Source organism: Oncorhynchus tshawytscha, linkage group LG02 (genome assembly GCF_018296145.1).
Source record: "Oncorhynchus tshawytscha isolate Ot180627B linkage group LG02, Otsh_v2.0, whole genome shotgun sequence".
NCBI classification, from domain to species: Eukaryota; Metazoa; Chordata; class Actinopteri; order Salmoniformes; family Salmonidae; genus Oncorhynchus; species Oncorhynchus tshawytscha.
The window spans coordinates 67150022-67165017 of NC_056430.1; the positions used below are offsets into that span (position 1 = coordinate 67150022).

General features: G+C 43.8%; 1 protein-coding gene across 5 annotated transcripts in view; it reads right to left on the minus strand.

The window, feature by feature from the left end:
- The window catches only part of usp43a (ubiquitin specific peptidase 43a), a 116112-nt gene that overhangs the window by 59796 nt on the left and 41320 nt on the right, over positions 1–14996 (minus strand). For all 5 annotated transcript variants that reach the window (XR_006079599.1, XR_006079597.1, XR_006079596.1 and 2 more), the window contains exon 3: positions 7050–7156. Coding sequence is in view for 1 of the 5 variants with exons in the window: in XM_042303430.1 (XP_042159364.1) it covers positions 7050–7156 (107 nt within the window). In the remaining 4 variants the exon portion in view is untranslated. The remainder of the gene's footprint in view (positions 1–7049; positions 7157–14996) is intronic.

Genomic DNA, 14996 nt, shown 5'->3' on the forward strand with positions numbered 1-14996 from the left:
ATGACACAGACACAGTGCTTTTACAGAATGTTTGACCAGTAAATGGGTCCAAGAGCTTTCGTGAACGCAGCACTCATAGCAAACAGCTCACACCGTGCATTACCCTGAACCCACATTAGACAGAATGAAGATACGGTGTCACACACACCACACAGACCTTTCTAGTGAATAGACATCAACCCCCTTTTCCTTTCAGTTTCACCAGCTAAAAATCCCTCTCTGCTTGAATAATGTATTCCAATGCATTCACAGTCCATTTCATCGCAAAATTGAGAGGACAAATGCGAGATATAACTTCCCCAGGGGTTGGAGTCAGCCAGGTCTCATAAATACTCAGTGCTCGGGTGAAAAGCCCATTTGAGATTCAATATCGTGCCATTATTGATTTGCATTTTCCACAAATGTGGCTAAAAGCAAAGTGGTAGAGAAACACATTGGTAATGGCCGGGGATGCGAAGACACTGATGGATACAGGCCCGGCACAGTGGTCCTGATGCCATTTCAGCCCAGTGCCACTTCAGGACAAAGGCACAGGCTCAAGTATCCCCTCCTTTAGTCGTTCGACTAACCAATCAATCCACAGACAAAAGTCTACAGCATAGTGTCTTCTGCCCTGTAATTAGCATAACGTCTAAAGTGGAACACATGGCAGGTCCTTCCAGACTTTTACTCTACAGGTCCGCAGACAGTTCCTCCTCTGTTCCCTCCTTTCCTCTCTTCCTCATTTCCTCTCTTCCTCATTTCCTCTCTTCCTCTGGTGAAACGGGGAGGGCCGCTGTAGCCAGAGCGAAATCCCCCCTGTCAGTCAGTCAGTCTGTCTGTCTGGGTTGCTGGTGTCCAGGTTGGGTTGGATGAGTGCACTGAAGCTGATCTGCCCCTATCTGCTTCTCCATTAGAGACCTTTAAACGAAGGGCCCACGCCATGGGAAATGAACAGAGGGCTACGCCTCAAAGGGGGGGAATAACAAATGTTTCCGGCTGCCTCTCTTTGAGGGGTGTGACGAGCTGGAAGATGAAGTCTGGGAGTTAACGCAATGCGGGTTAGGAGACAAGCTGATTGGTCTGTTGAATGCTTCCTGTGCTGGACATTTGGATTGTGTCTTCAACTTCAAGAGATTGCGTGTGACATTTGTGATATTGGAGGCAGCTCCAAGCCAAAAAGGATGTTCACTTGTTTAAAAACTTTGAGTTGAAATCACCCCCCCCAACCCCCAATAGTTGTTGTGACCTTCATCTCACAGTGTTGATGAAGTTTGAGGTTGACCATCCTCATCATCCTGCGAAAGCATTTCCTCTGTTGACGATGTGTACTATCTCCGAGTGGCCTTTACAGTCCCAGTGTGTTCATGTCAGAGAGTTCATGAGTATGTGGATGGTTACTGCCTCTATCCACTCAGAGAAGGGTATCCGCATCCCTGCCTGTGTGTATCCTGCTTGCATACTGAGAGGTGCGATGCGCTCTGGTCCCCATCTGCATTGTGGAGATATGAGGCTAGACGAGGCTCTAATCGTCCCTCTCTCTCTCTCTCTCTCTGGTGTCGATCCAGGCCGTTGACAGCCTCCTCCTCCACGTCACCACGTCATTGGGGACCTGGACACCAGTTGTTGAACTCATTCTCTCAACAAACAACTGCACTATCATCTCTGGCAAGCTTCAACTGCAAGCACTTACTGTGTAGGCTCCTACAGTACAGATCCAACTCCATAAAATAAAGGGCACGTTGTGAGTGGGCACGCACACCTGAGAACTCTCAGCTCCTCTCTTAGCGTAAGTACGCCATTTCTCTTTTTATTACCTCAGCTGTTAGTGGGGTATCAACAAGGAGGAGGGAAAACATATTGGCAGTCCTCACAATTACTCCACCGTCCTCAACCACTAGAGTCAACCGCATCGTGAAACAGCGTACACAGTTTCACAGAGAGTAATAAAGTGCCTCAGCTCTGACAGTAGTGGGTCAATACAATTGTATTGGTGTTTGCTTGGCAGAGAAGTAAACAGGGTAAACAGAACTACTGTTTTAGTGGGGTAATTGGCAGACCTGTGTGTGTGCGAACAGTGTGTGCGTGTGTGTGTGTGCGTGTGTGTGTGTGTGTGTGTGAGAGAGAGAGAGTAACTGTTAGTTGATGATAGTTAGAAGGTGTCGGGTCGGAGAGGGGAAGCAGAGCTTGGAGTCTCTACACTCTGTACGTTCACAAAAAACACCAGTGGAGAGATCAAAGCAGCCCTCCACTTCATCAACTCTCTAACCCCCACTTCAAAGCATCCAGCCTGGGATGGGATCAGCTCAGAGACGCCCCAGGTAAGGTCAAGGTGGAATGGGGGAAGACGGCAGCCCAGGAGGCCTCCCCGTTGGAGGGGAGGGGGTGGGAGTGGGTCATCATGGTAATAAAATCAAAGGACAGGTTGAATGAGGAGTGACAGTGTGAGCTCTGGATAATCTGCTTTAAAAGGTTTGGCTACAGAAATCTGCACCACCATCTTGGGCAGCTGTGTTGAACTGCCTCCCAAATGTCATGCTATTCCCTTTATAGTGCACAATGTTTAACCAGGGCCCATTGAAGTTGTGTAGCCTACTTTAAAGGCAATAGGGTGCCATTTGGGATGCAACCGTTGACACTAAGAAAACCAACGTTCCAAACTCAACATGACAGACTGAGGGTGTAGACCAAGAGTCATTTGAGGCTGGAAAGTGACTGTCGCTTGTCTCTCTCGTTTCGCAGCCTAAACCACCAGAGAGCCTCCACTCTAATCGCAAACATTTATTCAGATCAGAACGCCCCCGAGGAGTCTCACAGATATAAAAAGACTGGCAGAGAGAGAGAGAGCGAGAGAGAATGAAAGAAAGATAGTGAGACTGACAGATTCAGAGAGAGAGAGATAAAGACCTTAAACTGAAATGGAATTGAGACAGAGAGAGAGAGAGACAGAGAGAGACAGAGACAGAGAGACAGAGAGAGACAGAGACAGAGAGACAGAGAGAGACAGACAGAGAGAGAGAGAGAGAGAGAGAGAGAGAGACAAACTAAGAGTGATTATTCTTTTGTTTAGTCATGCTATTAGAAACCAGCGCCACGGCAACCACAATTATAGAAGGACAATAACATAAGGAGAAAGTGTGGAGGACGAGTCCCAGAACCCAAAATCATCAGAGCCAATGGGTGTCTCTCGATATGCATACTACCATGCTCCACACTCTCATGCTCCAACGACGTTCTCTTGACTACGTTCTTGTGAGGACGAGAGAGAATGCATAAAACATTACATTTGAGAAGCACTTCCCCTACTGTTTTACCTCACACTGCAGGACAATGGCAACAATAGACAAAACAAGATTTACACAAAGCAAGTTTTACTTCATAATTATCAGCTAGATATGTGAATCGTAATAATCTAACTTACCAGCTAGTTAAACAGGCAAAAATGACCTAAAACTAATATTTTGCTAGGTCGATGTTAATTCTTTGTGGGTAGCTAGCTAACAATTCTTCAGTAGTAACTGTAGTAGCTAGCCAGTTAGCCCTATTGACTTATTATGGGCTTGCGTTCTATGGTACCTAGGCAGGTAAACATGCTAAAATGTACACAGCAGGTATTTATTAACATATCAACATAAAACATTGTAATCAGGTAACATTTTACATGCGAATAAGCAACATTTCACATTTGAGAAGTTCCCTCCGTGCTCCGTTTCGGCTACTTTGATTTGGACTCATACTCCGACACTCCCGTGCTCCAATTTGCATGCTCAGAGCGCGGTAGTATGCATTTTGAAAAACACCCATTGTCTCAGTCACACTACTACGCGGTCTTGTGTCTTCAGAAGTCTGGAAGATAGAACACCCAGTACTGCAACGTTGAGTTAGAATGTTGGAACGGAGCCCAATGTAGTAACACAACAGTTTGAGTGCAGTGGATAGGATACATTACTTGTGCTGATCTGTATTCATACACAAATGCACTTGCATGAACAGAAGTACAGTTATAGGCAGGCACAGTGCCTTAACTCTACAGACAAAAGGAACTTTATAGACGGCCCCATGTAATGCCAGGCCAGGCAGAGGTGTGGAACAGCCAGGCAGGCTCTACCTCTCCCAGGCTCTACCTGCAAGGTCATCTGTAACAAGCCCTCCAGCCATCTGCCCCCCTCCCTCTCCATCTGTACCACCCTCCCACCTCCCTCCAGCCAAACCAGACAGCCGTTATCCTGCTACCTGAGTCTGTGTCCGGAACTCTGGAATCGCAATTACAGTGTAAACCTGCTACTCTCTGACACTTCAAGCTGTTGAGGTGGAGCCAGGCAGAAAATTACAAGGTGCGTTTCGGGAGAAACAACAGAGTTTGGAGTAGTTCTGTAATCACTTTACAGTAGACTGCATAATGTGACAACAACATGTACTCAATACTGAGACATATCCTTAGGGAGCAGACCATCGAAGTACTAATTACTGGTGCTTGAAGTATTGTTTTGTAACCCCTGACTAAACACACACTACACTCTTTTTTAGCTGTCCCCAATGGAGAACCCTTCGAATAACACTTTTTTGCTCCAGGTAGAACCTTTTTCAGTTCGGTGTAGAACCCTTTCCAGAGTGTGTTCTACCTGGAACTCAAAATGGGTTCCTGGAATTAAAAAAGGGTCATCCTATGGGGACAGGTTCCTTTTGGAACCCTTTTTCTAAGATTGTACTACACCTTAGGTGTACAAATGTAGGATCTTAATTTGAGCCAGTTTGCTTCAGCAAGGAAATAATCCTGCAGAAATGGGAAATGTGAATTATTATGTGGGTTATAATTAATGAACATTTTTGTAGAGGTGGATACATTTTTCATTAAGGCAAGTCAAGTCTGAAATTTCAAAAATTGAAATGACAAACTTTAGAAGCCTTTTAAAAACTCAAATACACTAGAAGTTTGCATTACCTGCCTTGCAGGAAAATTGTCAGCAACAATTTTTGAAAATCAAATTAAGATCCTACATATATCCAGGATGGTGAGTCCAGACACTTCACAGCTGTCAGCCAAAACTGTTCGTCGAGGGCTGCAGTCCAAACACTTAAGACACCCTATCCCCTCAGCCCTTAAATTAAGTGGACACTTCTGATGACGTATCATGACGTCTGACGAGTATACACTTCCAAGGCAAGGGGCGAGGGAAGACGGAATGGACCACCCTTGGCCGGAAATTCGCCACTCAAACATCCCGCAATGATTGTGTTTTCAGCCACAGGTAACTTGTGGGTGCTTTATATACACTACAGTCAATTATGATTGCATGTCTACTTTTATTGAATATATAATTATTAATATACGCCTACTGTATAATAGCTAGCAAATTAGTTAGCCTACCTAGCTGGAACTTCTGAAGAAGGAAAATGTTTTATTTCTACAATTTCCAAAAGATAACCAAACAAAACATATATTTCATTTTTACGTGGCATTCTTTTTTACTTACACTTGTACGTCGACTTCTCCATTGATGTTGTTTTTAAGTTTTCGCGGATGTACAATCGTCGCGAATTGAATTATGGGGACTTCCCTTGCTTGGCTAATCATTTGGATCAACCTCCAAGATGGCGACGGGGACTCACCCAAGGGCGTAAGGCGAGGGTAAGTGGACGAGGGTTTGTCGTTTAACTGTTTGGACCGCAGCCTACGTAGTGCACTATGAAGGGAATAGGGTGCCATTTGAGACAAGAGACAAAATGATTGATGAGAGGAGCCATCGCATTAGCATTCTTTGCTAAGCTGTTTAGGGATGCATTTGGAGTGTCTTGAAGGTTACGTCTCAGATTTCCCCTAGTGTCGCTACTCTTATCTGCTAATGAACTAACGGATAATATGATAATAGGACGTAAACACTACCTGTGTGCTGTTGTGGCAAACACATCATAGCCAAGAGCCAAGAGGGTCGGATGTTAAAGAAGACACACTTTACTCTGAATATTCCATCTCAGAATTCTGATATTCTGCCTCAAAATTCCGATATTCCATTTTAGACACAAATTTTTCCATAGGGAAAATGGATTCTGAGAGCAATTTCCAATTAGCAGTCTGGAGAGATCAGTCTTCGCAGGGATACAGTGGGTTTGTATAAGTGTATAATCCATAATCCTGTGATGAGGGAGTGGGAATCATAATCCCATGATTGATTGAGTGGTTAACCCCGCATCATCATCAATACAGTCTAACTGTCTGGGGTTAACTCTATATTGATTGACTCATGCTAATCTACGAGCATGGTGTTAAGTCCAATACTAAACCCGATACAACTTGAGTCCTTCTTTGTTATAGAGAGGAGCGATGCCTGTTGGCTACAATCGACTCCCTGCAGATTCTGTACATTTCAGGTCTAATCTCATTATCTATACAATATGGATGTGTCAAAGTCTAATAATCCGTTAAACTGCTCAGTCAATCCATGTGGTATACAGATCAGTGGTTGGTATCATGAATCAACAAGTGGAACATTTCAACAGATTGATCTAAGAAGTGGTGGATGGGGAGGAAAGGAGATGGAGAACATCATGACAAGGCTAGCAGAGGGTCACTGCATTTCCATGAGACTGGCTACGCTGGGATCCTGCTGCTGCTGCTTTGTGTGTGTGTGTGTGTGTGTGTACACTGCAGACCAGGAGGAAAGGAGCCAAACAAGATACAGACAGAGACTAATCCCAGGAAGTGTTCACAGCTAGCTCAATGTGACCTACTTTAGCAGGCTAGCGGTTCTTATCCACAGGAGGGAAAGTGCATGCTCACCTGTTCTGAATACCTATACTCTATATAATGGCATGCTATAGATTCTGGGGAGAAAAAAACTATGCACACAGACATTACAAAAGTCTTGGATGAGAAGATTAGGTGTTTTTGTACTCCATGAAGCCTGGTGTGAGAAATCGTGTGAGAAATCATGGTGTGAGATATCGTTATTGAATTGCTGCATAACTTAAGTATGCGTTATCACATGACCTGTACTAATTGAATGTGACTCCTCACCTCTTATCGTCTGTGACTACTAATCTACCTGTATGATATTGTCTAGGACTATTACCTGTACTGTGCCTGAAAGTGGTCCTGGACGAAGCTGTGCCGCGTCCCAGGCTGTTGTGCTGCTGCTGGGCCGGAGACAGGGCTCTCCTCCACTCCACCAAGCAGGCCCTGGAACAGAGAGAGAGAAAGCGTGAATGACCTGTATATATACGTGTGTGTGTGTGTGTGTGTGTGTGTGTGTGTGTGTGTGTGTGAAAACGTCAACACTGAAACTAGAGCTGAACAGCAGCAGGGTAACAAGGTGTATCACAGCAGATGTAAACAGGAGCGCTACAATGGGACAGGGGCTAGATGAGGTGATAATGCATGTTAATACACTCTTGTACTTTTTATAGTGTTCAGCTTCGCTGGCGAAGAGAGAGAACGAACACAGCCAGATCTTACCTCGTGACTGTCATTACATGTGTGTGTGTTTGCGTTCCCATGTAATTCACTTTCCTCGGCTTTCCTTGGCTTAGGGGAGATCGATGAGAGTTGGGTAGAAGGGAGAGCAGTAGGTAGGGAAACACATTAAAGTGAATATACTAAATCTGGGTTGAATCAAAACAAGTCGGTCCGGCTGCCCACTAGGGCTGTAAAGGTTCAACAAACCCGCGGTTCGGTGGTAGGTATTGCAGTTTTGGGGTTCGGTTAAGTTTCAGTACAGCAGGAAAAATGAGACACCAACCATAATGTAGTTAATTTTTGTTTACTTAAGAGGTACAAAGTGTTGATATTCCTGATTCCATATATGATCATGATCCATATAATGCAGGGTGACAGCACAATCAGGAATAACAACACTGTATTTTCTTCAATGAAAAACATGATTACTCATCCACAACAACACTAAAATAAAGTGCAATATGAGTGAAATCAAATCAAATTTGATTTGTCACATGCACCGAATACAACACGTGAGGACCTTACAGTGAAATGTTTACTTACAAGCCCTTAACCAACAATGCCGTTTCAAGAAAAATACCCCCCAAAAATAAGAAATAAAATAAACAAATATTTAAAGAGCATTAGTAAAATAACTAGCTATGCACAGGGGGTAACGGTACAATGTCAATGTGCGGGGGCACCGGTTAGTCGAGGTAATTGAGGTAATATGTACATGTAGGTAGTTATTAAAGTGACTATGCATAAATAATAACAGAGAGTAGCAGCAGCGTAAAAGAGGGGGGGAAGAAATGCAAATAGTCTGGGTAGCCGTTTGATTAGATGTTCAGGAGACTTATGGGTTTGGGGTAAAGCTGTTTAGAAGTCTCTTGGACCTGTCCAGGGACTGCGGTTGAAAATTAGCCGGCTGGTTAAACTGACACTTTTACTAAAATGTTGATTAATGTGCACTGTCCCTGCAAAAATAAAATAAACTCAAACTCAAACCTAGACTTGGCGCTCCGGTACCGCTTGCCATGCGCAGAGAGAACAGTCTACGACTAGGGTGGCTGGAGTCTGACAATTTTTAGGGCCTTCCTCTGACACCGCCTGGTATAGAGGTCCTGGATGGCAGGAAGCTTGGCCCTGGTGATGTACTGGGCCGTATGCACTACCCTCTGTAGTGCCTTGCGGTCGGAGGCAGAGCAGTTGCCATACCAGGCAGGGATGCAACCAGTCAGTATACTCTCGATGGTGCAGCTGTAGAACCTTTTGAGGATCTGAGGACCCAGGCCAAATCTTTTCAGTCTCCTGAGGGGGAATAGGTTTCGTTGTGCCCTCTTCACAACTGTCTTGGTGTGCTTGGACCATGTTACTTTGTTGGTGCTGTGAACGCCAAGGAACTTGAAGTTCTCAACCTGCTCCACTGCAGCACAGTCGATGAGAATGGGGGCATGTCCTCACTCCTCCTTTTCCTGTAGTCCACAATCATGTTATGTCATCTGCAAACTTAATGATGGTGTTGGAGTGAACAGGGAGTTCAGGAGGGGACTGAGCATGCACCCCTGAGGGGCCCCTGTGTTGAGGATCAGCGTGGCAGATGTGTTTTTACCTACCCTTACCACCTGGGTTCGCCCGTCAGGAAGTCCAGGATCCAGGTGCAGAGGGAGGTGTAGAGTCCCAGGGTCCTTAGCTTAGTGATGAGCTTTGAGGGCACTATGGTGTTGAACGCTGAGCTATAGCCAATGAATTGCATTCTCACATAGGTGTTCCTTTTGTCCAGGTGAGAAAGGGCAGTTTGGAGTGCAATAGAGATTGTATCATCTGTGGATCTGTTGGGGAGGTATGCAAATTAGGTGGGTCTAGGGTTTCTAGGATAATGGTGTTGATGTGAGTCATGACTAGTCTTTCAAAGCACTTCATGGCTACAGACGTGAGTGCTAAGGGTCGGTAGTCATTTAGGCAGGTTACCTTAGTATTCTTGGGCACCGGAACTATCGTGGTCTGCTTTAAACGTGTTGGTTTTATAGACTCAGACAGGGAGAGGTTGAAAATGTGAAGACACTTGCCAGTTGGTCAGCATATGCTCGGAGTTCACGTCCCGGTAATCCATCTGGCCCTGTGGCCTTGTGAATGTTGACCTGTTTAAAGGTCTTACTCACATCGGCTGCAGAGAGTGTGATCACACAGTCGTCCGGAACAGCTGATGCTCTCATGCATGTTTCAGTGTTACTTGCCTCGAAGCGAGCATAGAAGTGATTTAGCTCGTCTGGTAGGCTTGTTTCACTGGGCAACCTCGGCTGTGCTTCCCTTTGTAGTCTGTAATAGTTTGCAAGCCCTTCCACATCTGATGAGCACCAGAGCCGGTGTAGTACGATTTGATCTTAATCCTGTATTGACGCTTTGCCTGTTTGATAGTTCTAGATCCTCCAACTGGTGGACCGCGGACTAGATCCAGATATATATTTTTTCTCTCGTTCTGGCATTGACCCCTGGTATCATATAAACACACAAAAGACATGAAAGAATGCTTAGAACTGCAGGAAATTAGCTTTAAATCAGCAAAACAAATCTCTGCCCCATGCAAAGCGTGTAGAATTGCGGGAAATTTGCTTTAAAACGGCTAAATGTTCTCTCCGCCAACAAGAGGGGTGTGAACAGTTTGGGGTCACATGGGTGGCGAGGTGGGGGCTTGTTACTACGCCGATAAATTACATTATCCATCCAGACCTTTGCCACCTAGGAATTTGTGTGACCAGATCTTCTCAAGTAGTAGTTGAGTACACCTGCTGTAGATGTCCTGCACAACATTGGCCAATTCATTGACAACTTCGTATTTAGCTTGCTTATATAGAGAAACTGCATTCACCCACAGCTATAATTTATTGAAGTGCTTTGGTAGTTGATGTATTGAGTTCTGTTCAGTGCACAGAGAAATCAAACGAAGGATAGAGTGAACCACTGTGACTCATGGTGCTAGGGGACTGCAGGTAGATACAATTACCTGAACAGTGCCCGCTTGATGTAATCAAAGAGCAGCACACTGAGATATTTTCACCAAGAGCTTCTAGACTCAGGTGTGTTATGTTTTGGAGTGCCTTTAAAAAACAGTCTTAGTCATCATAACCATACTACTCACTTCCTGCTAAACTGAAGGAGACAGATCCACTGGATTATGGAGCTCATTGAGCTATATGCTTCCATACTGGATATTCATTGATACTCTCAGCCAATGAAAATGATCAAATAGACATTTCAATCAGATGTTTTTGAGGCATATATTATTTGGGACATGGGGAAATGTGTGTTGTGTGATCACTTTCAGCACGCTCGATAAGATGATTATTGTTGTCTTGTTTGGGGTGTTGTATGAAGCTACATGCTTCCATACTATTACTCTTTCTGTGAATAGCCTATGAGAGAGGCCTTCAATTAGTTGCTATGCAGAGTAAAAAAAAATGAAATAGCCTCAGCAAACAAAGAGGTCACAGCCACATATCCAAGCTTTTATGGGGTTACGAATGAGGCTGATTCAATTGCTATTTAACTCATTCAAGTTGAAACATTGTAGAGAACCCTTTGAGAGGTTTTGGGCCATGTGGCCAAAGTATTGTGTAACCCCATGATACACTACATAGTATAGGTACATTTATACTGACTGGCCATGGGGCCAAAGTATTGTGTAATCCCATGATACACTACATAGTATAGGTAAATTTATACTGACTGGCCATGGGGCCAAAGTCTTATGTAATCCCATGATACACTACATAGTATAGGTAAGCCTTTACTGACTGGCCATGGGGCCAAAGTCTTGTGTAATCCCATGATACACTACATAGTATAGGTAAGCCTATACTGACTGGCCATGGGGCCAAAGTCTTGTGTAATCCCATGATACACTACATAGTATAGGTAAACCTATACTGACGGGCCATGGGGCCAAAGTCTTGTGTAATCCCATGATACACTACATAGTATAGGTACATTTATACTGACTGGCCATGGGGCCAAAGTATTGTGTAATCCCATGATACACTACATAGTATAGGTAAGCCTATACTGACTGGCCATGGGGCCAAAGTCTTGTGTAATCCCATGATACACTACATAGTATAGGTACATTTATACTGACTGGCCATGGGGCCAAAGTATTGTGTAATCCCATGATACACTACATAGTATAGGTAAATTTATACTGACTGGCCATGGGGCCAAAGTCTTATGTAATCCCATGATACACTACATAGTATAGGTAAGCCTTTACTGACTGGCCATGGGGCCAAAGTCTTGTGTAATCCCATGATACACTACATAGTATAGGTAAACCTATACTGACGGGCCATGGGGCCAAAGTCTTGTGTAATCCCATGATACACTACATAGTATAGGTAAACCTATACTGACTGGCCATGGGGCCAAAGTCTTGTGTAATCCCATGATACACTACATAGTATAGGTACATTTATACTGACTGGCCATGGGGCCAAAGTATTGTATAATCCCATGATACACTACATAGTATAGGTAAGCCTATACTGACTGGCCATGGGGCCAAAGTCTTGTGTAATCCCATGATACACTACATAGTATAGGTAAGCCTTTACTGACTGGCCATGGGGCCAAAGTATTGTGTAATCCCATGATACACTACATAGTATAGGTAAACCTATACTGACTGGCCATGGGGCCAAAGTATTGTGTAATCCCATGATACACTACATAGTATAGGTAAGCCTTTACTGACTGGCCATGGGGCCAAAGTATTGTATAATCCCATGATACACTACATAGTATAGGTACATTTATACTGACTGGCCATGGGGCCAAAGTATTGTATAATCCCATGATACACTACATAGTATAGGTAAACCTATACTGACTGGCCATGGGGCCAAAGTCTTGTGTAATCCCATGATACACTACATAGTATAGGTAAGCCTATACTGACTGGCCATGGGGCCAAAGTCTTGTGTAATCCCATGATACACTACATAGTATAGGTACATTTATACTGACTGGCCATGGGGCCAAAGTATTGTGTAATCCCATGATACACTACATAGTATAGGTAAGCCTATACTGACTGGCCATGGGGCCAAAGTCTTGTGTAATCCCATGATACACTACATAGTATAGGTAAGCCTATACTGACTGGCCATGGGGCCAAAGTCTTGTGTAATCCCATGATACACTACATAGTATAGGTAAACCTATACTGACGGGCCATGGGGCCAAAGTCTTGTGTAATCCCATGATACACTACATAGTATAGGTAAACCTATACTGACGGGCCATGGGGCCAAAGTCTTGTGTAACCCCATGATACACTACATAGTATAGGTAAGCCTATACTGACTGGCCATGGGGCCAAAGTCTTATGTAATCCCATGATACACTACATAGTATAGGTACATTTATACTGACTGGCCATGGGGCCAAAGTATTGTATAATCCCATGATACACTACATAGTATAGGTACATTTATACTGACTGGCCATGGGGCCAAAGTATTGTGTAATCCCATGATACACTACATAGTATAGGTACATTTATACTGACTGGCCATGGGGCCAAAGTATTGTATAATCCCATGATACACTACATAGTATAGGTACATTTATACTGACTGGCCATGGGGCCAAAGTATTGTGTAATCCCATGATACACTACATAGTATAGGTACATTTATACTGACTGGCCATGGGGCCAAAGTATTGTATAATCCCATGATACACTACATAGTATAGGTAAACCTATACTGACGGGCCATGGGGCCAAAGTCTTGTGTAATCCCATGATACACTACATAGTATAGGTAAGCCTATACTGACTGGCCATGGGGCCAAAGTCTTGCGTAATCCCATGATACACTACATAGTATAGGTAAGCCTTTACTGACTGGCCATGGGGCCAAAGTATTGTGTAATCCCATGATACACTACATAGTATAGGTAAGCCTTTACTGACTGGCCATGGGGCCAAAGTATTGTGTAATCCCATGATACACTACATAGTATAGGTAAGCCTATACTGACTGGCCATGGGGCCAAAGTCTTGCGTAATCCCATGATACACTACATAGTATAGGTAAACCTATACTGACTGGCCATGGGGCCAAAGTATTGTATAATCCCATGATACACTACATAGTATAGGTAAGCCTATACTGACTGGCCATGGGGCCAAAGTCTTGTGTAATCCCATGATACACTACATAGTATAGGTAAGCCTATACTGACTGGCCATGGGGCCAAAGTCTTGTGTAATCCCATGATACACTACATAGTATAGGTACATTTATACTGACTGGCCATGGGGCCAAAGTATTGTATAATCCCATGATACACTACATAGTATAGGTAAGCCTATACTGACTGGCCATGGGGCCAAAGTCTTGTGTAATCCCATGATACACTACATAGTATAGGTAAGCCTATACTGACTGGCCATGGGGCCAAAGTATTGTGTAATCCCATGATACACTACATAGTATAGGTAAACCTATACTGACGGGCCATGGGGCCAAAGTCTTGTGTAATCCCATGATACACTACATAGTATAGGTAAACCTATACTGACGGGCCATGGGGCCAAAGTCTTGTGTAACCCCATGATACACTACATAGTATAGGTAAGCCTATACTGACTGGCCATGGGGCCAAAGTCTTATGTAATCCCATGATACACTACATAGTATAGGTACATTTATACTGACTGGCCATGGGGCCAAAGTATTGTATAATCCCATGATACACTACATAGTATAGGTACATTTATACTGACTGGCCATGGGGCCAAAGTATTGTGTAATCCCATGATACACTACATAGTATAGGTACATTTATACTGACTGGCCATGGGGCCAAAGTATTGTATAATCCCATGATACACTACATAGTATAGGTACATTTATACTGACTGGCCATGGGGCCAAAGTATTGTGTAATCCCATGATACACTACATAGTATAGGTACATTTATACTGACTGGCCATGGGGCCAAAGTATTGTATAATCCCATGATACACTACATAGTATAGGTAAACCTATACTGACTGGCCATGGGGCCAAAGTCTTGTGTAATCCCATGATACACTACATAGTATAGGTAAACCTATACTGACTGGCCATGGGGCCAAAGTCTTGTGTAATCCCATGATACACTACATAGTATAGGTAAACCTATACTGACTGGCCATGGGGCCAAAGTCTTGTGTAATCCCATGATACACTACATAGTATAGGTAAGCCTTTACTGACTGGCCATGGGGCCAAAGTCGTGCGTAATCCCATGATACACTACATAGTATAGGTAAACCTTTACTGACTGGCCATGGGGCCAAAGTCTTGTGTAATCCCATGATACACTACATAGTATAGGTACATTTATACTGACTGGCCATGGGGCCAAAGTATTGTATAATCCCATGATACACTACATAGTATAGGTACATTTATACTGACTGGCCATGGGGCCAAAGTATTGTATAATCCCATGATACACTACATAGTATAGGTAAACCTATACTGACTGGCCATGGGGCCAAAGTATTGTATAATCCCATGATAAACTACATAGTAT